Source organism: Oncorhynchus masou, chromosome 29 (assembly GCF_036934945.1).
Source record: "Oncorhynchus masou masou isolate Uvic2021 chromosome 29, UVic_Omas_1.1, whole genome shotgun sequence".
NCBI classification, from domain to species: Eukaryota; Metazoa; Chordata; class Actinopteri; order Salmoniformes; family Salmonidae; genus Oncorhynchus; species Oncorhynchus masou.
In genome coordinates this window covers 52,202,185-52,224,686 of record NC_088240.1, presented here as the reverse complement: position 1 = coordinate 52,224,686, position 22,502 = coordinate 52,202,185, and the positions used below count along the sequence as shown (strand labels likewise).

The 22,502-nt window shown below is 40.5% G+C and overlaps 2 protein-coding genes across 4 annotated transcripts; one reads left to right on the top strand and one right to left on the bottom strand.

The window, feature by feature from the left end:
* The first annotated feature begins 99 nt into the window (after positions 1-99).
* Positions 100-17,364, top strand: rab42b (RAB42, member RAS oncogene family). Its single transcript, XM_064945236.1, has 2 exons — positions 100-1,572; positions 15,967-17,364. Exons 1-2 carry the CDS (start codon positions 1,355-1,357, stop codon positions 16,406-16,408), a joined length of 660 nt encoding a protein of 219 aa, XP_064801308.1. The 5' UTR covers positions 100-1,354; the 3' UTR covers positions 16,409-17,364.
* On the bottom strand, positions 16,840-22,304 carry taf12 (TAF12 RNA polymerase II, TATA box binding protein (TBP)-associated factor). Of its 3 annotated transcripts, none has more exons than XM_064945237.1 (6): positions 22,171-22,304; positions 20,313-20,563; positions 19,814-19,891; positions 19,600-19,738; positions 19,049-19,137; positions 16,840-17,659 (listed from the first exon to the last, which is right to left on the bottom strand). In XM_064945237.1, the coding sequence occupies exons 2-6, from the start codon at positions 20,481-20,483 to the stop codon at positions 17,624-17,626; spliced, it is 513 nt and encodes a 170-aa protein (XP_064801309.1). In that variant the 5' UTR covers positions 20,484-20,563; positions 22,171-22,304; the 3' UTR covers positions 16,840-17,623. The 3 variants fall into 3 exon arrangements, with proteins under 3 accessions (XP_064801309.1, XP_064801311.1, XP_064801310.1); XM_064945239.1 differs by having other exon boundaries at positions 19,600-19,714; positions 22,171-22,303; XM_064945238.1 differs by lacking the exon at positions 22,171-22,304 and adding an exon at positions 21,820-21,968.
* Positions 22,305-22,502: the final 198 nt, after the last annotated feature.

Here is a 22,502-nt window from a genome sequence, read left to right as displayed (position 1 = left end):
AAGGTCTCGTTACTGAGAAAAGTAGCTCTCTGAAATGATGCAGGAAACTAAAATGGCTAGATTTTTGACTATTTTTAAACAATTGAATGCAACATATCGGCATTACAATGCCCCACTTTTTAAAATGGTATTCTTCAATGTGAAACTTTGTCCAAGAACACTAAGAAACAGTGTGAATATAGTTTGATAATATGTAAAACACCCAGCGAGGTATTATTGAATAAAACAGTGATGCACTAATGAATGGAAGATGGATAAAATTCACACAGATTTTTTATTTACATCTTCCATTCTGCACTATTTCATTATCATCTTTCACAGTTTTTTTTATAACAGAAAGAAAACCTTGAATTTATTTCACTTTTATAATTGTTTGAGATCAGCTTTGATATAAGACTAGTGATATTCTGTGACTCTGAATAGACCACCCTTTTCAGTGTTAACCAGTCCCTCTTGTTTCCAATGACAATCCTTACAGCTGAACGTGCAAGTTCCTGTCTTGACTTGAGAGAGATTGATTTGACAACCTATGAAATAAAGCTCAGTTTACATATCCTGAGCTATTAAAATCCCAAGTAGCCCCTCCGTGTGAGTCCTCGGAGAGTTTAGGTTATATTGTTGTCTACTTCCCTTTTTCAGAGGCTCAACTGTACCCATATAGTGGGTTATGGGGGAGGCTACAATTAAATGTTGATATAAAATGAGTGCTTGCAACCCATGTCATTCTTATTTAGTGAAACATAGTGTCAAATAGTGACAACAGGAAATGCATGATTCAGGGGAGAATATGCACCCGTTCCCTTCAGAGAGACGCAACTCCCCTTTTCTCTCTTTCCATCTGCACACCCCTCCCTTTCCATTGGAGAGCCCTCCCTCTCACACTCTTGCACCTCTCCCTTTGTCTATCAAGTATCAAGTTTGCACAGGCAAACTTTGGAAGTCCCCACCCCTACCAAACACTCATACACACATGCACATGCTTGTGCAATATCAGTCAAGATCTACATGAAGGAGGACGGCAGCATAACAACTTAAGAACTCAATGGGATGGACATTCTTCCACAGGTGCTTTCACTGAGGATTTGAGGAGCAAGCACACACACTGAACCAAACACACTTTCGACAGCAGGGGATCAACAATGTGAGGGTGTTTCCTGGCTGCTGACACTACGGACAGAGACTGTTTTATGTGGGAGCCGTGAGAAGTGCCTCGCACTATTTCTCCTCAACGGGAGCGTCGAGGAACTAGCTCCAGCTTGTCAAAACCCTATCTGCCTCTGGCTTCCTGAGGGGAATCCCTCTCCATATCTCCCTCCATCTGCCCTATCCCCCTCTACAGTCCTCAGCAGCTGCTATGGACCTGACTCTGTGGCAGTACCAGTTCAGGATCATCATGTTAGGGGACTCGACAGTGGGCAAGTCGTCCCTGCTGAAGCGTTACACAGAGGAGATGTTTCTGGACTGCATCAACCAGACTGTAGGGGTGGACTTTTACGTGCACTTCCTGGAGGTGGAGCCTGGCGTTAGGGTCAAACTGCAGTTCTGGGACACAGCAGGCCAGGAGAGGTTCAGGTAAAGTAATGTGATGTATTACCACAACAACACATTCATTCAGCCTACAACATCACTCCATTCTGTAATGTTAGCTATTCATTTACTAATCCACCACCCAGTTACTTTTCTGACTTGAGGGACCTGCTTTCTACTCCATGGCATAAATCATGTAAATACATGATTACCATACACCCAAGCCATTGCCTGTTCACTCCGCTATCATCCAGAAGATGAGGTCAGTACAGGTGCATTAAAGCTGGGACTGAGAGACAGAAGCTGTTTTTCAATCTCAAGGCCATCAGACTGTTAAACAGCCATCACTAGCCCACTTTAAGGAAGGAAACACTAGTCACTTAAATAATGTTTACATATCTGGCATTACTCATCTCATATGTATTTACTGTATTCTATACTATTCTACTGTATCTTAGTCCGTTCTGCTCTGACATCGCTCGTCCATATATGTATATAGTCTAAATTAATTCCTACTTTGATTTGTGTGTATTGGGTATATGTGTAATTTGTTAGATATTACTGCACTGTGGGAGCTAGAAGCACAAGCATTACTCTACACCTGCTAATCACGTGTATGTGACCAATACAATTTGATTGGATTTTAATGCCATGATCTGCACAAACTGGGTATTTTACAGAGGCTCAGGGGGATAGGATTGTTCCCATAAAAGGACAATTCTTACTAGTAAGAACTAACCATATTGGCAACAGGAAATACAGGGCTTGCCTTGATATGGAGCAGAATGCACCCTTTCCCTTCAGAGAGCTGCAACTTCCCCTCTCTATTTCCCTTAACTTCACACCGCTACAATGTTCATGCAAATGCAATACCCTGATAAACTACCTGCTCTTTGATTTGGGTATTTTCAACAATAGGAGTATTCATCAGTCTTTACCTAAAGAAAAATCAAACAAATACAATATAACCTATATGGGAGTAAGGTGCATCAGACCTGCCCTCCTTACAGAATGTAATGAACACTGTGACTCACCACAGCCAAACAAAATATTCGGTTAGGAGTTTCTTTTAACTGTCACATACTTGCACATTTGACCATAATGCAAGCGTTCCTTATAGTCTGGTTTATCATCCGTCTCCCTCTCTACCTCATGAGTTGATATTCAGTGTTGGGGAGTAGTAAACTACTTATAGTTCAACTAGTAATTTAACTACATTTTGCTGTAGCTTGGTGGTAGTTGAACTACATTAAAATCTTGGTATTGTTTTCAATAGTTAACTTTTTTGTTGTTGCCATTTTAGAGGTGTAGCTAACCACACAATACTTTTTGGCAAAAATAAATATGGATGAAGTAGGTAAGAATTGTCTTTCTTTTTTGTCATCAGACCTGCCTAATTGTCACTTGAAACAGTTGTGTTTAATAGGCCAAGTTACACAATGCAGACTTTTTTATATCAATATCAAATACTTTGCGCGTAACAAATAAGTATCTTACTGGAATATGGGCAAAAATAGCTTTATAGCAAAAAAACTGAAAAATAGCTGTTATTGGCTATTAACCAATTTACTGCATGGGGATGTCACCATTGAAAGCCAAAACCCCCGCTCATGCAAACCTAATGATTAGAAGGTCCTGTGTAGATTCTGTTTTTAACCAGCAACTATCAGGAAATAACACTGATCTACTTTTACAGTATGAGTTTCATCAGCTGGAAAAACTGAATTTTGGGACTGGGACTCAAGGGATGTGATAATTTATGAAAAAGTAGTTTGGATGTAGTGAAGTACTTTTTCAAAGTAACTATAGTTAAATCAATTATATTTAGTGAAGCTTTAGTGAAGCTTAATTTCTTTCAATGTGGAGTAATTGGTAGCTTGCTAAACTATATTTTCAGAGAAGCTTCCCCAACACTGTTGATATTATTCAGTGACAAAAGGGGAGCTGAAGAGTTAATTTATTTACATTTGCAAGAGTGAGAGTGAGAGAAACAATCTGCTTAATCCTCTCTGTGAGGGTGGGGTGGGGGGTGTACAACGGTAGACCCCTTAAGGCATGACATTTGAATAATTAAAAACCTGTCCCTCTGTAAAAAAAAAAACCTGGACCATGTTACATATCATTTGGTGGTAGATTTTGCTTCGTTGTTTTGGCTTGCTCCTCAAGAAATGTTGGCGGCCATGACAGAAGCCATATGTGAGTTGGCTTGGGGGTGTGGTTGATGTGGGTGTTAATTGGGTGTGTCCTTGCAACCACCAAGACACACCCATCTATCAGAACCTTGAGCTCAGGGGCATCCTGTTTCCATTGATCATTTGACCACAGTAAATCGGGGGAGAAGGGCCTTGGTCAGGATGGTCACTCTGACAGAGCTCCTGAGTTCCTCTGTGGAGATGGGAGAACCTTCCAGAAGGACAACCATCTCTGCAGCACTCCATCAATCAGGCCTTCATGGTAGAGTGGCCAGACGGAAGCCACTCAGCGGCAGGGACTGGGAGACTAGTCAGGATGGAGGGAAAGATGAACGGAGCAAAATACTACAGGGAGATGAGAACCTGCTCCAGAGTGATCAGGACCTCAGACTGGGTTGAAGGTTCACCTTCCAACAGGACAACGACACAGCCAAGACAACGCAAGAGTGGCTTCGGGAGAAGTCTCTGAATGTCCTTGGGTAGCCAAGCCAGACTTGAACCCGATCTAACATCTCTGGAGACCTGAAAATAGCTGGGCAGCGATGCTCCCCATCCAACCTGACCTAACTTGAGAGGATCTGCAGAGAAGAATGGGAGAAACTCCCCAAATACAGGTGTGCCAAGCTTGTACTCAACAGGACTTGAGGCTGTAATCGATGAAAAAGGTGCTTCAACAAAGTACTTAGTAAAGGGTCTGAGTACTTATGTAAATGTGATATTTTGACATTTGCAAACATTTCTAAAAACCTGTTTTTGCCTTGTCATTATGGGGTATTGTGTGTAGATTGATGAGGAAAAACAATTTAATCAGTTTTAGAATAAGGCTGTAACGTAAGAAAATTGGGGAGAAGTTAATGGGTCTGAATACTTTCTGAATACTTTCCAATCCAATGTATAACCACGTTTCCATCCAAACTTTTTATGCGAGTAAAATACAAAAAATGCTACGATAGTGCTACCCAGGAGCACGAGTACAGGACATCACAAAGCTTCTATCGGCTGTTTTACGACAGATGCCGGGAGCTGACACTGTCGTAGTCCATGTGGGGTCAAACTACATCAGGAGGGCTAGCTCAGAACATCTGAACATGGATTTTAAGGAACTTATTTTAGCCTTAAAAGGCTCCAAAAAACGGCCAATCATTTCAGGTCCATTCCAGGTCCAGTACCATCGTTGGGTGTGGGAGATTCAGCAGGCTCCTGGCATTATACATCTGGCTAAAAGATTATTGTAGCTCTGCTGGAGTCACTTTTATAGATAACTTTGACACCTTCTGGAAACAGAAAATATTCTACAGGAATAATGGAGTCCATCTAAATAATCTTGGCTCCTGGACTCTGTCCGTGCATTTCAAGGCTAGTTGAAACAATGACTTATCAATGACCCAAGACCAGCTCAGTTAATCCCTATCATTGTGACAATGAGTCGTCATAATGCTGCATCAGATGTACATTATCCGAGGGGCGTTGGCAGATACAATGTAAGTATCTTAATGTATGTCCCCCTAATTGCCCTGAATACCTCTGTGGATCCTACAGCTATTGTATGCAGTAATCATGAGCCTATGAACCAGAGTTACACTGTTAACACAGAGGCGGTGTGCCCTAGTAGGAAGACCACTTTGTGCAGCTCACCCTGCACTATCAGCTCCAATATAAGTAACATGAGCAAGTCTACTTCTGATAAGCTTTCCAGTAAAGCATTAAAAACCATCACGCAACCCAGAAAAGTGCTAAAATAGCCCATATTAACTTGCAGCCTGAGAAACAAGGTCCATGAAGTCAATAACTTGCTTGTAAACAGATGACGTTCATATTGCATCTCTGAAACTCACTTCGATAATGCCTTTGATGATACAGTGGTAGCAATACATGGTTATAACATTTACCGAACAGACAGAAATGCCAACGGGGGAGGTGTTGCGGTCTATATAAAGCACCACATTCCTGTAAAGCTGAGAGAGGATCTCATGTTAAATACTGTTGAAGTAATATGGCTCACAGGTTCATCTGCCTCACCTAAAGCCCATTCGTGTGGGAAGCTGCAATAGATCACCAAGTGCTAACACTAATATGTGTGAAATGCTTGATAATGTATGTGATATCAACAGAAAAGTATATTTTCTGGGTTTAAATATTTAAGATTGAAATATTGACTGGCTCTCAACAGCTGCCCACTGAAGAAAAAACGTCAAACTGTAATTTGCCTGCAACCTGGTTCAGGTTGTCAGTCAACCTACATTTACAAACAGCACAGGGATGAAATCATCAACATATATTTATCACATCTTTACTAATGCTGCAGAAATTAAATCAGTATCCAAATCCATAGGATGTAGTGATCATAATATAATAGTCATATCTAGGAAAACCAAAAGTTCCAAAGTCTGGGCCTAATATAGTGTATAAGAGGTCATACAAGAAGTTTTTGTAATGATTCATATGTTGATGATGTAAAGAATATTTGCTGGTCTGTGGTTTGTATTGAGGAGCAACCAGAGGCCACACTTGACACATTTGTGAAATTGCTTATTCCGGTTACTAATAAGCATGCACCCATTAAGGAAATGACTGTACAAACAGTTAAATCCCTGTGGATTGATGAGGAATTAAGAAATTGTATGGTTGAGAGGGATGAGGCAAAAGGTATGGCAAATATATCTGGCAGCCCAACTGATTGGCAAACATACTGCAAATTAATAAATCATATGACTAAGCTAAATAAAAACCAAATGAAACTATACTATGAAACAAAGATAAATTAAATAAAGAATGATAGTAAAAAAGCTTTGGAGCATCTTAAATGACATTTTGGGGAAAAAAATACAAAAAAAGCCAACTTAAACATTATTCATTGAATCAGATGGCTTTATTACAAAACCCACTGATATTGCCAACTACTTTAATGACTTTTTCATTGGCAAGATAAGCAAACTTAGGGATGACATGTCAGCAACAAACGCTGACACTACACATCCAAGTATATCTGACCAAATTATGAAAGAGAAGAATTGTACTTTTGAATTCCGTAAAGTCAGTGTGGAAGAGGTGAAAAAAAGTATTGTTGTCTATCAACAATAACAAGCCACTGGGGTCTGACAATCTGGATGGAAAATGACTGAGGATAATAGTGGACGATGTTGCCACTCCTATTTGCCACATCTTAAATTTAAGCCTACTAGAAAGTGTGTGTCCTCAGGCCTGGAGGGAAGCTAAAGTCATTCCGCTACCCGAGAATAGTAAAGTCCCCTTTACTGGCTCAAATAGCCGAGCAATCAGCCTGTTACCAACCCTTGTGTTCGACCAGATATAATGCTATTCCACAGTAAACAAATTGACAACAGACTTTCAGCACGCATATAGGGAAGGACACTCAACAAGCACAGCACTTACACAAATGACTGATGATTGGCTGAGATAAATTGATGATCAAATTATTGTGGGGGCTGTCTTGTTAGACTTCAGCGCAACTTTTGACATTATCGATCATAGTCTACTGCTGGAAAAATGTATGTGTTATGGCTTTACACCCCATGCTATAATGTGGATAAAGAATTACTTGTCTAACAGAACACAGAGGGTGTTCTTTAATGGAAGCCTTTCAAACATAATTCAGGTAGAATCAGGAATTCCCCTGTGCAGCTGTTTAGGCCCCTTACTTTTTTCAATCTTTACTAACGACATGTCACTGGCTTTGACTAAGGCCAGTGTGTCTATGTATGGGGATGACTCAACACTATACACGTCAGCTACTACAGCGACTGAAATGACTGCAACACTTAACAAAGAGAGGCAGTTAGTTTCGGAATGGGTATCAAGGAATAAGTTATCCTAAATATTTCCTAAACTAAAAGTATTGTATTTGGGACAAATCATTCACTAAACCCTAAACCTCAACTACACCTCCTAATGAATAATGTGGAAATTGAGTAAATTGATGTGACTAAACTGCTTTGAGTAACCCTGGATTGTAATCTGTCATTGTCAAAACATATTGATACAACAGTAGCTAAGATGGGGAGAAGTCTGTCCATAATAAAGCACTGCTCTGCCTTCTTAACAACACTATCAACAAGGCAGGTCCTACAGGCCCTGGTTTTGTTGCACCTAGACTACTGTTCAGTAGTGTGGTCAGGTGCCACAAAGAGGGACTTGGGAAAATTGCAGTTGGCTCAGAACAGGGCAGCACGGCTGGCCCTTAAAAGTACACGGAGAGCTAACATTAATGACATGCATGTCTGTTTAAAATACTAGCACACAGCTCAGACACCCATGCATACCCCACAAGACATGCCACCAGAGGTCTCTTCACAGTGCCCAAGCCCAGAGCAGACTATGGGAGGCGCACAGCACTACATAGAACCATGACTACATGGAACTCTATTCCACTTCAGGTAACGGACTGTATCACAACCTGGATTTGATTGGGAGTCCCATAGGGCGACGCACAATTGGCCCAGCATCACGCGGGTTTGGCCGGTGCAGGGCGTCATTCTAAATAAGAATTTGTTCTTAACTGACTTGCCTAGTAAAATAAAAGGTTAAGTTTAAAAAATGTAAAACTGATGCAAGGAGTAGAATCAGAATTTTTTTAAACAGGTAAAACTACACCTTATGGAACAGCAGGGACTGTGAAGCAACACAAACATAAGCACAGACACATGCATACAATACACACATGATAACATATGCACTATACACACAAGTACACATGGATTTTGCCTTGGTAGCACCTAATGGGGTTCCATAATAAATACAAATATAAAACCTGATGTCACGCCCTGGTCAAAATATATTATGTTTATCTTCATTTATTGGGTCAGGCCAGGGTGTGACATGGGTTTATTGTGGTGTGTTTCGTCTTGGGGTTTTGTGGGGTGTATAGCGTAGTCTATGGCTGCCTGCGCGGTTCTCAATCAGAGTCAGGTGATTATCGTTGTCTCTGATTGGGAACCATATTTAGGCAGCCATATTCTTTGAGTGTTTCGTGGGTGATTGTTCCTGTCTCTGTGTTTAATTTCACCAGATAGGCTGTATAGTTTTTTCACGTTTCCGTCTGTTGTTTTTGTACTTTTCAGTTATTTCATGTCTAGTCATTTTTTTCATCAGTAAACATGAGTAACCACCACGCTGCATTTTGGTCCGCTCCTCCTTCAACAGAAGAACGCTGTAACACCTGATTACTACATTCACCTTTTTATTTCATTTCAGATATTTGGCTAGCGATTATAGTGATAATGCTAGCGGTGATAGTGATAATGATTATCAAAATATACATAACCAGCAGTCTATAGTCTAGCTTCCAGTATACTCACCACCTATTCAGCATGATAGGGTCCTTCAGCAGGGCATGCTGGCACTTCGGCAGGGCATGCATAGTCCATATAGGGCTTTTCGGTCTCAAACGGCTGTAATCCTTTGAAGACATTGGGGGTGATGAAACAACAGAGCCCTATTCAATGAGGGGGTTCATTTATCTGGCCCGGATTACCCTGATAGGAGGAGTTTGAACAGGGTGAAACGTGATTGTTGTTTTGGAACTGTGCTGCCTCCCGTGTGTGAGCCAGGTGCCCCGCTCTGGTAAATGGTGAAGTCGGCTCAAAACAAAAGTGAAGTACTCAAGCACGTTGAGTGATTAAATAGGATTCTCTGTTTTCACAAGCAAAAGCGATTGCTTTTTATAAAGATGCTGGTAACACTTGACACTCAGCATCATAACATGTTATGACACAGTCGTAACCATGACATAATATGTCATAACAGCTCACATAACTTGTTATTACCGGTCATAATATGGTCATAACACTGTCATGACCCATGTATTTAGATCTGTTGTGACATACAGTATATTGCGTTATTTTATGGCTGGTTTTGAGTGAGAGTGTCAAAACCCACAAAACCTACCACAAACAGCAAAAACTTCTATTACACCATAAACAAGTAGGCTATGTTATATAACATCTTCTGAAATTGACCATATTAAATTATCATTGTAATTGTGCACACATTGATGTCAGACATGTACCTACCTTGTTTTCTGATGACTGGGATGAATGCAGGAGCAGATTTCAAGAGCAGGACAAGACACCCTCCTTTTGACTGATGACTAACATAAGGGCATGTACGTGATAGGGCTGTCTGGCTTATATGATTATGATGGTCATAATGCTTCTTGACAGTGTCATAAAGTGTATTTTCTTAGTCCAAGTAAAGTGACACAGTATAGTCATAATGCTTCTTGACAGTGCCATAAAGTGTATTTTCTTAGTCCAATTGATGTGACACAGGATGGTCATAATGCTTTATGATGTGTGAAAGTGTATTTTCTACAAGTTATTTAAAATATGATGGGACAAAAACATGACTGTAAAGAATGTATTACAATAACAACAAAGGATTTAAGAAACAAACTTTCAAACGCAAGGAAAAAACATTTGAATAAATGTGGGTTTTGACACTCTTATGTAGGTTTTATAACCAGCCATAAAATAACTTAATATACGACCATGTTATGACAAGTAATGTCAGCTGTTTTGACATATGATATGGTTATGACCGTGTTATGGAGCCGGGTTTCAAGTAAAGTGTTAGCAAAATGCTTTATCTGTCTTTCCAATGAAAACTAGTTTGAAAATTCAAATCTTTATTTTATGGAAAAGAGATGTTGTATGTTTCTGGACGATACACCTAACTGCCTTGTTGACAACATGACCGAGCAGTGCAGAATACTGTTTTGAGAAGGGCGTTCCTCCCTCCTCGCTTTTGCCCAATGACATGACGGGCCATTGCCCTATTCAACCAGAAAACATTAATGGAAGCCTCTTTAATGCAAATTTGGTTGAGTGTGGTATACTGCAGGGCAGCCGGCTTGGACCATTATTGTTTTCTGTGTTTACTAATAACCTTCCACTGACCTTGAATAATATCCTCCTAGAGTCTGTTGATGCACCGGTGTGTCAATCTAAGTAACATAATAAAAAAAATCCCATCAAAATCCTTCACTTTAACCTAGAGATATCTGTTTTTTGCATGGGCTGCGTCTCGATGCACCGCATCCGCCTATGTGTCACGTTCGTCATAACGAGGAGACCAAGGTGCAGCGTGATAAGAATACATACTTCTTTTAATGAAGAATAAACACTGAACAAACTATACAAAACAACAGAACGAACGTGACGCTATGAGACACGCGTACTGATAGGCAACACATTGACAATAACCCACAAACTATCCAAGGAATATGGCTACCTAAATATGGTCCCCAATCAGAGACAACGATTAACAGCTGCCTCTGATTTAGAACCAATCTAGGCAACCATAGACATATAAACCCCTAGACTAGAAAAAAACATAAACATACAAAAACCCTAGACAGGCAAAAACACATATACCCACCCTCGTCACACCCTGACCTGACCAAATTAATACAGAAAACATAGATAACTAAGGTCAGGGCGTGACACTATGACGGCCTTCCGCATCAGCCGATCTACAGCAGTGTTTGTCAGATCATGAGACATCCCAAAAATCAGTCTTCTCACGAAAGAGTCTGTGGCATCCAAAACGTATATGACCATGCTATGGAAAGATGAGACTCCCACAAGCACAATGGTGGTCTCTGTTTTGTACTACGACCCCCTCGAGTGTAACAGGACTCATTTGAAGGTAACTGGTACTGGTTTAAAAAAAATTATTGTGAGTATGGAGGTAGTTTAGACTCAACACTATACACGTCGGCAGCAACAGTAAATTAAATAACTGACACCCTTAACATAGAGCTGCAGTCCATTTTAGAATGGGTAACTAGCAATAGGCTGGTGTTAAATATCTCAAAAACTAAAAGCATAATTTTTGGGAGAAAACATTCGCTCAACCCTAAACCTCATCTTGATCTATTGTTGACTAAAGCGGCTATTGAGCAAGTTGAAGAGACTAAACCGCTGGCTGTCACCCTAGATAGCAAGTTATCGTGGTCAAAACATATAAACTCAATGGTTACTAAAATGTGATGAGGTCTGTCCATAAGGCATTGCTCTTCTTTCTTGATATCTCAGTCAACCAGACTCAGGCTCTAGTTTTGTTGCACCTGGTCTTACTGTCCAATTGTGTGGTCAGGTACAGCAAAGAAAGACATAGGCAAGTTGCAGTTGGTCCAAATCAGAGCAGCACGTATTTCTCATGCATGTCATTGTCGTCCTGTATGGCTCAGTTGGTGGAGTGTGGCTATTGCACCGCCAGCGTTGTGGGTTCGGTTTCCGGGGCAACCCATATGGAAAATGCACGCACGCGTGACTGTAATTTGAGTCTGCTAAATGGCATATGTATTATTATATATTATTTACACTTGATTTACCAAAAGTATGTGGACACCTGCTCGTGGAACATCTCATTCCAAAATCTTGGGCATTAATATGGAGTTGGTCCCCCCTTTGCTGCTATAATAGCCTCCTCTTTTCTGGGAAGGCTTTCCACTAGATGTTGGAATATTGCTGTGGGGACTTGTTTCCATTCAACCACTAGTGCATTAGTGAGGTCGGGCACTAATGTTGGGTGATTAGGCATGGCGCGCAGTCGGCGTTCCAATTCATCCCAAAGGTGTTCGATGGAGTTGAGGTCAGGGCTCTGTCAAGTTCTTCCACACCAATCTCGAAAAAAACATTTCTGTATGGACTTTGCTTTGTGCATGGGGGCATTGTCGTGCTGAAACAGGAAAGGGCCTTCCCCAAACTGTTGCCACAAAGTTGGAAGCAGAAAATTATCTAGAATGTCATTGTATGCTGTAGTGTTAAGATTTCCCTTCCCTGGAACTAAGGAGCCTAGCCCGAACCATGAAAAACAGCCCAGACCATTATTCCTTCTCCACCAAACTTTACAGGTGGCACTATGCATTGGGGCAGGTAGCTTTCTCCTGGCATCTGCCAAACCCAGAAATGTCAGTCGGACAGCCAGATGGTGAAGCATGATTAATCTCTCCAGAGAACGCATTTCCACTGTTCCAGAGTCCAATGGCGGCAAGCTTTACACCACTCCAGCTGACGCTTGGCATTGTTCATGGTGATCTTAGGCTTGTGTGCGGCTGCTAGGCCATGGAAACCCATGTTAGCTCCCGACGAAAGTTATTGTGCTGATGTTGCTTCCAGAGGTAGTTTGGAACTCAGTAGTGAGTGTTGCATCCGAGGACAGCAGTTTTTTTATGCACTACGTACTTCAGCACTTGGGGGTCCCATTCTGTGAGCTTGTGTGGCCTACCACTTCGCGGCAGAGCCGTTGTTGCTCCTAGACGTTTCCACGTCATAATGACAGCACTTACAGTTGACCGGGGCAGAGGTTTTACTAACTGACTTGTTGGAAAGGTGGCATCCTATGATGGTGTCACGTTGAACGTCATTGAGCTCTTCAGTAAGGCCTTTCCACAGCCAATGTTTGTCAATGGAGATTGCATGGCTGTGTGCTTGATTTTATAAACCTAGCCGAATCCACAGATTTGAAGGGGTCTCCACATACTTTTGTATAAATAGGGTACATTTGAGTTCCTGAGTTGCGCAACGGTCTCAGGCACTACATCTCAGTGCTCGAGTTGTCACTACAGACACCCTGGTTTGAATCCAGGCTGTTTCACAACCGGCCGTGATTGGGAGTTCCATAGGGCAGCGTCTTCCAGGGTTGGCCGGTGTAGGTCGTTAATGTAAATAAGAATTTGTTTTTAACTGACTTGCCTAATTAAATAAAAGTTCAAAAGAAAATATATATTATGTCAATCTCTCCTGGCTCAAAGTTGAGGATATATTAACTGCATCACTATTTGTCACAGTTCGGACATTCATTGGTATTACACAAAACATGCAATCAGAGGTCTCTACTAGAGGTCGACCGATTATGATTTTTCAAAAGCGATACCGATTTATTGGAGGACCAAAAAAGCCGATACCGATTAATTGGCCGATTTGTAGATATATATACAGTTGATGTCGGAAGTTTACATACACTTAGGTTGGAGTCATTAAAACTTTTTTTTCTTCCACTCCACATATTTCTTGTTAACAAACTATAGTTTTGGCAAGTCGGTTAGGACATCTACTTTGTGCATGACATAAGTAATTTTTCCAACAATTGTTTACAGACAGATTATTTCATTTATAATTCACTGTATCACCATTCCAGTGGGTCAGAAGTTTACATACACTAAGTTGACTGTGCCTTTAAACAGCTTAGGAAAATTCCAGAAAATTATGTCATGGCTTTAGAAGCTTCTAATTGACATAATTTGAGTCAATTGGAGGTGTACCTGTGGATGTATTTCAAGGCCTACCTTCAAACATAGTGCCTCTTTGCTTGACATCATGGGAAAATCAAAAGAAATCAGCCGAAACCTCAGAATTAATTTTTTTGACTTCAACAAGTCTGGTTCATTATTGGGAGCAATTTCCAGACGCCTGAAGGTACCACGTTCATCTGTACAGACAATTGTACGCAAGTATACACACCATGGGACCACGCAGCCGTCATACCGCTCAGGAAGGAGACGCGTTCTGTCTCCTAGAGATGAACGTACTTTGGTACGAAAAGTGCAAATCAATCACAGAACAACAGCAAAGGACCTTGTGAAGATGCTGGAGGAAACAGGTACAAAAGTATCTATATCCAGAGTAAAACGAGTCCTATATTGACATAACCTGTAAGGCCGCTCAGTAAGGAAGAAGCCACTGCTCCAAAACCTCCATAAAAAAGCCAGACTACGGTTTGCAACTGCACATGGGGACAAAGATCGTACTTTTTGGAGAAATGTCCTTTGGTCTGATGAAACAAAAATAGGACTGTTTGGCCATAATGACTTGCAAGCCAAAGAACACCATCCCAACCGTGAAGCACGGGGGTGGCAGCATCATATTGTGGGGGTGCTTTGCTGCAGGAGGGACTGGTGCACTTCACAAAATAGATGGCATTATGAGGTTTGAAAATTATGTGGATATATTGAAGCAACATCTCAAGGCATCAATCAGGAAGTTAAAGCTTGGTTGCAAATGGGCCTTCCAAATGGACAATGACCCCAAGCATACTTCCAAAGTTGTGGCAAAATGGATTAAGTACAACAAAGTCAATGTATTGGAGTGGCCATCACAAAGTCCTGACCTCAATCCCATAGACAATTTGTGGGCAGAACTGAAAAAGCTTGTGCGAGCAAGGAGGCCCACAAACCTGACTCAGTTACACCAGTTACACCACCAGAATGGGCAAAAATTCACCCAACTTATTGTGGGAAGCTTGTGGAAGGCTACCCGAAACATTTGACCCAAGTTAAACAATTTAAAGGCAATGCTACCAAATACTAATTGAGTGCATGTAAACTTCTGACCCACTGGGAATGTGATGAAAGAAATAAAAGCTTAAATAAATAATTCTCTCTACTATTCTTACACATTCTTAAAATAAAGTGGTGATCCTAGCTGCCCTACGACAGGGAATTTTTACTAGGATTAAATGTTAGGAATTGTGAGAAAGTTTAAATGTAGTTGGCTAAGGTGTATGTAAACTTCCGACTTCAACTGTATATATATTTGTAATAAATGACAATTACAATAATACTGAATAAAATATTTACATTTTCATTTTAACTTAATATTATACATTAATCAAATATATTTCGTCTCAAATAAATAATGAAAAACACAGTGTTGGAGAAGAAAGTAAAAGTGCATAATGTGCCATGTAAAAAAGCTAACGTTGAAGTTCCTTGCTCAGAACATGAGAACATATGAAAGCTGGTGGTTACTTTTAACATGAGTCTTCAATATTCCCAGTAAAGAAGTTTTAGGTTGTAGTTATTATAGGAATCATAGGACTATTTCTCTCTATACCATTTGTATTTCATATACCTTTGACTATTGGTTGTTCTTATAGGCACTTTAGTATTGTCTTCAATTGTAAGATATCCAGACACAATGCGTCTGACATCTACTGAAACACAACTAGGGGTCGTTCAAAGAGGATACCTATTCTGGTGAAACCTCCCTTCAATGAATACCACATCCTCTTTTCCAGATGCAATAGATAGAGTACCTCCATACAGTCAACATTAGCCTAATTTAGGTTAACATTTACCAATGTGTATGAGTTCATAGTAATTATCACAACTATTTATATGCTGATCATTGATTCACATCCATAAATTGATTCCATTTTTTTCCTTTTTATAAAAACAATTTACACAATTCCTTTAACTTTTTGATGTGTTTTTCTTTTCTCTCAGGTCAGTGACTCGGTCCTACTTCCGTAACTCAGTGGGGGGCCTGCTGGTGTTTGACCTGACTAACCGTGCCTCCTTTGAGCATGTGCAAGAGTGGCACGCAGAGGTGTGTGAACATGTGCAGCCCCACACAGTGCTGTTTGTACTTGTGGGCCACAAGAATGACCGGGTGGCCCAGGGAGAGCGGGTGGTGGGCCATAACGAGGCTGAGAAACTGGCAGGACAGCTGGGGATGCCCTACATCGAGGCGTCGGCTAAGACTGGTCAGTGTGTGACGGAGGCTTTCGAGCTGCTGACCCGCCGGGTGTACCAGGGCTTGCTGAGTGGGGAGGTGCAGCTACAAGAGGGCTGGGACGGGGTGAAGTGCTTGGCTCCACGTGCAACCTTAGCACAGCTACAAAATCCCAAGATCAATATATCCAACAACAGAAGGTGCTGTTCCTGAGTTGCTGTATTGTCATGTATGCCATGTCACAATGCCTCTCTTGAAAAACTGACTGCCATATTGGATAAAAGATCATAAAATAATCTTGACTTGAGGCTCTTCACCGGATGAGAATAAGTTTTACAAGATGGGCATTACCTATTGTGACAATATTTCAGAACATGGAAATAGACATAACACATGTAAAAGACTTGCAAGTGTGTGTACAGGGACTTTTCTGAAGGAGGTCGTTAGTTTGTCATCCAGAATCGAGAAACATTATCACAGTGGTATTACAGTTAAGGAAATCTAGTCAAATCTCTTTACCCTGAATAGTGATATACTGATGTAATCCATTTATGTAGAAAGTGAACTCCGAAATACTCAAGGTTCCAACAAATGAGAAAGAACATGACTTAACACTGAAATAAACACACAAATCAAATGCCAAGTGAAATATGAATCTTGTTTTATTTATGGAATAAAAAGGAACAGGTTTAACTAAAACACGGCCATATGAAGTAAAACAAAATGTTACTGCTTCCCTACACATCTCCAAATAAGGACCATTACCCAACCCCATCTCACGGCAGTCTGGCGATACAAGCAATACTTCACATACTTATTATTTTTGAATAATAATCAGTTAATTGTTGACATCTTATGAAAAACAATGTCCTGGGTAATTTTCTAACGAACTATGAAGATGACATCAGATCCCTACAGCACACAAAAACATAGTGCCATGAAAGTACCCTGAAAACTAACTAACTGCAAAAGGTGTACATTTCTGATGTTAGATGAAGGGGGTTTATGTGACAAAGACTAAATGCACAACAGCAAACGCATGCCAGACAAAATAAAATAAAAAAAGTGGGAAAGAGTATGGTAACCACCACCATATTGAAGGTGTGTGTGTTTGATGGTTACCCCCTGAACAAAAATGTAAAGTTGAACAGATAATTCTAAAAACAAAACACTGTCCAAAAACAACACTCCATACCTGAGTGTACATTTACACTGAATGAGAGAGTGTGTGATTTTGCCCAGTTTGTGGTGAAAGGCATTAAAAAGGACAAGATATCAAAATACTTGTGTGATAGTGGAGCTGACAAATCACACACAAAACCTGGGGGAGATGAAGACGTGGGTGAAACAATGTCCCCCATTATTAGAAATACACAGAGAAAAGACAAAAAGCACAGAGTGTTTGTGCGAGGCTGGTTCCAGGTCTTGCTACTTTTTGGTTGTTTTGCGGATCAATGCCATTCTCTGGATGAGACAAATGAAAAACATGCTCAATCACTATTGCACTTAGGTCATTTTTTCTTAGACATTTTTATCCAGAGCGCCTTACAGTCAGTGCATTCAACTAAGGCAGCAAGACAACCACATATTAAATTATTGAAATTATTTGCAATACTTTCTAAACAAACAATACACCAAAAATAATATTTATTTAATACATATTCAGTGCTGTGAAAAAGTATTTGTCCCCTTTCTAATTTTCTCTCCTTTTGCATATTTTTGATAATGAATGTTATATCTTCAACCCAAACCTAATATTAGACAAAGGGAACCTGAGTGAACCAATAACAACAATTACATACTTACTTCCAGTGGTGTAAAGTACTTAAGTAAAAGTATGACTTAAGTAGTTTTTTTAGTTATCTGTAATTTACTATTTAAAATGTGACAACTTTTACTTCACTACATTCCTAAAGAAAATAATTTACTTTTTACTCAATACATTTTCCCTGACACCCTAAAGTACTCATTACATTTTGAATACTTGTCGAACATTGTCAAATTCACGCACTTATCAAGAGAACATTCCTGGTCTGATCTGGCAGACTCATTAAACACAAATGCTTCATTTGTAAAGATGTCTGGCCCACTCTTCCATGCAGAACTGCTTTAACTCAGCAACACGTGGGTTTTCAAGCATGAACTGCTCATTTCAAGTCCTGCCACAACATCTCAATTGGGATTAGGTCTGGACCTTGACTAGGCCATTCCAAAACTTCAAATGTGCTGTTTTTTAGACATTTTCATGTAGACTTGATTGTGTGTTTTGGATCATTATCTTGCTGCATGACCCAGCTGCGCTTCAGCTTCAGCTCACAGACGGATGGCCTGACATTCTCCTGTAGAATTATCTGATACAGAGCAGAATTCATGGTTCCTTCTATTAAGGCAAGTTGTCCAGGTCCTGAGGCAGCAAAGCATCCTAAAACTATCACACTATCATCCACCACCATGCTTGACCATTGGTATACGGATCTAACTGTGGAATGCAGTGTTTGGTTTTCACCAGGCATAATGAGACCCGTGTCGTCCAAAAAGTTATACTTTTGACTCATCTGTCCATAGAATATTCTTCTAAGAGTCTTGATGATCATTCAGGTGCTTTTTTGGCAAACTTGAGTAAACTTTTTTGATGAGATTTGGTTGTAGTCATTCCCCTTATCTAATAAAGGTTCCCTTTATCTAATATTAGGTGTTGGTTGAAGATACATTCAGTATCAAAAATAGAGAAATTCAGAAAGGGGGAAAATACCTTTACAGCACTGTACATTTAAATTATTGAACGTTTAGCACAATTCATTAGTATAAATTTCAACCCTGGGTGTGATCAAGATGAAAGTGTGACAAACAAACCTGTTTGTGGGCCTCTGTGGTACAAGCCTTCTTATACGGCCGAATCTCATCTGAACCATAGCCAGGAATCCACATGTTCCATTGGCGCTCTGTTGAGTGGCAGACAACACAGGGAGTGAAAATCAAAATCAAAATACACTCAACAGGAAATGGTCCATTAACTTCATCCACCTTTTATATGCATATCTTTAAAACTCAAAACTGCTACACCCATGGCTCATTTTTGCCATAGTAAATTATTCATTCCAGTAATGGAGACAAACACTGCTTATGCCACAATAGTTGCCAGGGCTCTACAGTGAGACCATTTTACTCGCATATACACCAAAATATTTTTCTGTGCGACCTGCAATTGTTATTTAGAAGCACCAGTACGCCTAAAAAAATGAAGGATTCTAGCATTATTACCTCTAATACTGTGATCCTAAATGTATTTGTGTGCGCCAACATTTCTCAACTGAGGCACACACGTGCTCCTTGTAAAAAAGTTCAGCGTAGAGCCCTGACTGCAGTGGCTGCTGCTCCAAACATCAGCCAGTACTTTTACTCACCCAGGTGTAGCTGGACGTCCTTCACTTCTAAGGTGTTGGACTTGCGATGGCGGGCCAGCTGACAGGCAGCCGTCACCACACTGTCAATAAAGTCATCTGCAATCTGCAGCAGCATCTGAGAGGAAGACAGATGGGGGACCTCGGGTCACAAGTGGTGAGGCTTCAAAACATTGCATGCACTAGTCTTGCTTCTGAGCTACTGTAGTAAACATACCTCCTCCACATCCTCATCGAGCTGCTCATTGGGGTCAATCTCTCTTACTAGGTCCTGCAGCTTCTTTTTACTCAACACCTGAGTGGAGGGCAAACAGGTTGTTAGTCATAGTCAATGGTGCACTTGAAGTGGTCAAGCAGAGTGGCTACATATGCTCATTGTACACCCTGAAACTTCTGGCTAGGGAGATGAACATTAGAAGGCATGTTTTTACAGAACCAATCAGCATGTGAAACTGAAGGATTTGGCGTCAATATGTGCAAAGCCAAGTAGTAACTGTACCTTACAGTTTTAGTGAATTCTTTGAACAATTCTATTGAAAAACATCACCCAGCTGGAGTATACCATGGTCGTGTTTATTAGCTACCAAATGGAAGAATCCGAACTGAAACAGGGAGGGACTTCCTGTCCAATAAAAAAGATACATTTTCATTTTCTGTCACAACATTTTTCCAACATGCCCCAGGTTGGTGATGAGGAGATGGATATGAGGACTCACCTGACTTCCTTCTGGGCTGATTCTGCCGGCAGGGCCAGGTGTGCCCATCACCCTCCCTGGAGTGGCGGCGCTGCTATTGGCCATGCTGGTGGCGAGAGGTGGTGTTGAGGAGGCCTCGGCTTTCACGGTGAAAAAGTTGGAACGGTTGGACTGTGGTTGGTACTGGGTCATAATCTTCCAGACCTAGGATGTCAGATGGTGGTGCCTCTCTCTGGGTCTGCACTGTCGTCGTAAGGACCAGGTCCGTGAAACTGGAATAAGAAGGGAAAAGTGTGAGACAAAAAAGCCCCTTGCGCCCTCAATCAACAACACACAGAATGCCAGGGTGAGGGTAGGGCCTTTTAAAATCTGCGTTGCAGAGAACCAGGACGGAATCCAGACATTAAAACAGAATTCAACAATAAAAACAATTTTACTGAACTTATAGGAATGTACTAAATGTATGAAACATTAAAAAAATGCAATAATTTGCCCAAGTTCATCATAAGACATGAACAAAATGCATCAGTTCATATTTGCCTTCAACTTTTGGAAACGGCACAGGAATGCCCCGTCTGTGTGTGTGCGATGCTCGCGTATGTCTACACTTTGTGTAATATCTTCTGGTAGAAATAGAAAGACTCTCAAAAACCTTCTAAATTAAAATGTTAACTACAAAATAGCCTATGCCTTCCTCACATAATGATATCATGATTACTTGCATCAATGCAATCACATGAACGCCACAGAAACATAGCCAACCAAACAAGGAACTATTGCTGGTGCATACTTGCATTAAAGGGTAACTACACCCCAAAACCCACATTTCTTCTATTTTCCTCAGATCTCAAAAGTGGTCTCCTGGCGTTGTTGTGGACTACAATATTAAGTGTGATTTGAGCATGAAAACCTGAAAAGGCTTGGAAAAATAGAAACCTGGAAAAACAAAAACGAGAAAATAATAATTTGGGGAAATATTCTACAAATCTTAAGAGGGCCCCAGCCATATCATGACATTTGGGTAGTTAGCTATTTAAAAATGTCAGACTAGCTAACTAAAAACCAAGCATGATATTTCTATGGATATTTAAGGGGTAGTAAAAAAACAAATATCACACATTGCGGCTGGCAAACCAATAACATTACACCGTCTGTCAGTCTTACATTATTGCGTATAGACATATCAACACTCAGGTGACAGCTACGTTTGTTGACTAGCTAACTGGCTATGTTTGTTGACTAGCTAGCCTGCCAACTCATGTTAACTGGATAAATATTGATTGAGCACATGTTGATTGTTTGATATCGTGAGACAAGCGTTGAATTTAACTCGAGGAAGCCGTAATCATGTTGAAAACCTAGAAATAAATGCATCACAACCACAGCTAATTTCAGTTAGCAGGCTAACATGATTTAGCTAGGTAACGTTAACGTTACAGATTTAGCAAAGATTCAGCTTGAAGACACAGCGGCCACATTTTCCATGGAATGGTCCAAGCAAACGTATCTACATATATAAAATAAATACCTTTATATTTCCCTCGAACGTTACATTTTAATGTCAAGCCATAAATGCAGCTAGCTTAACCTTAGCCGTCTTGCTAGCTAGTTATTAGCCAGCTAGATACCTGCTAACACAATATGGGGAGGATCTCAATTTCACCCGTTCCTTTCTTTGCCTCTTTTTCAAAAACCCATTGGGGGAGAGGGTCAGAAGGGCGGGACCTCTGGCTTTCTCATCCAATGGGTTTTTGAGAAGGGGAGAGGACGCGAAGAGTAAATGATTGAGCTCTTCCCATAATCATAACGCTGTGCAAACTAGCTGGAAAAAAATACATGTAATCTCCCCAAGATATATATATATGTCTTAAATACTTACCTGACAAAACAAACACTATCTCTCCATGTTTTGAACTAGCAAATTTAAGCTCACACAACACAAACCCGTCTATGGCTAGAAAGTCAGTTTTTTTTCAGATCTTCCTATTTGAATAACTGTATTTCCGGTACACCCAAATTGACATACTCCTGCCCCCAGTGTCTGATGAAGGAAATGTTGCTCAATCTACAATGTGAATGTGAACGCTATCCCCAAAAACTCATACCACGTCTCGCCTAGTCCATAACCCACAACTGGTCAATGTGATTGTGTATGGGTAAATTTGGGCATAAAATAATTTAAGACTAAATAAAAATGATTGGTCTTAATGT

Excerpts from the sequence above, each read along its gene's own strand:
- rab42b (XM_064945236.1), top strand. The coding sequence starts at position 1,355 with ATGGACCTGACTCTGTGGCAGTACCAGTTCAGGATCATCATGTTAGGG. Across the intron at positions 1,573-15,966 it reads GCAGGCCAGGAGAGGTTCAG|GTCAGTGACTCGGTCCTACT; the intron begins GTAAAGTAATGT and ends CTTTTCTCTCAG.
- taf12 (XM_064945237.1), bottom strand. The coding sequence starts at position 20,483 with ATGACCCAGTACCAACCACAGTCCAACCGTTCCAACTTTTTCACCGTG. Across the intron at positions 19,138-19,599 it reads GGACGTCCAGCTACACCTGG|AGCGCCAATGGAACATGTGG; the intron begins GTGAGTAAAAGT and ends GCCACTCAACAG. Across the intron at positions 17,660-19,048 it reads CCACAGAGGCCCACAAACAG|AGAATGGCATTGATCCGCAA; the intron begins GTTTGTTTGTCA and ends TGTCTCATCCAG.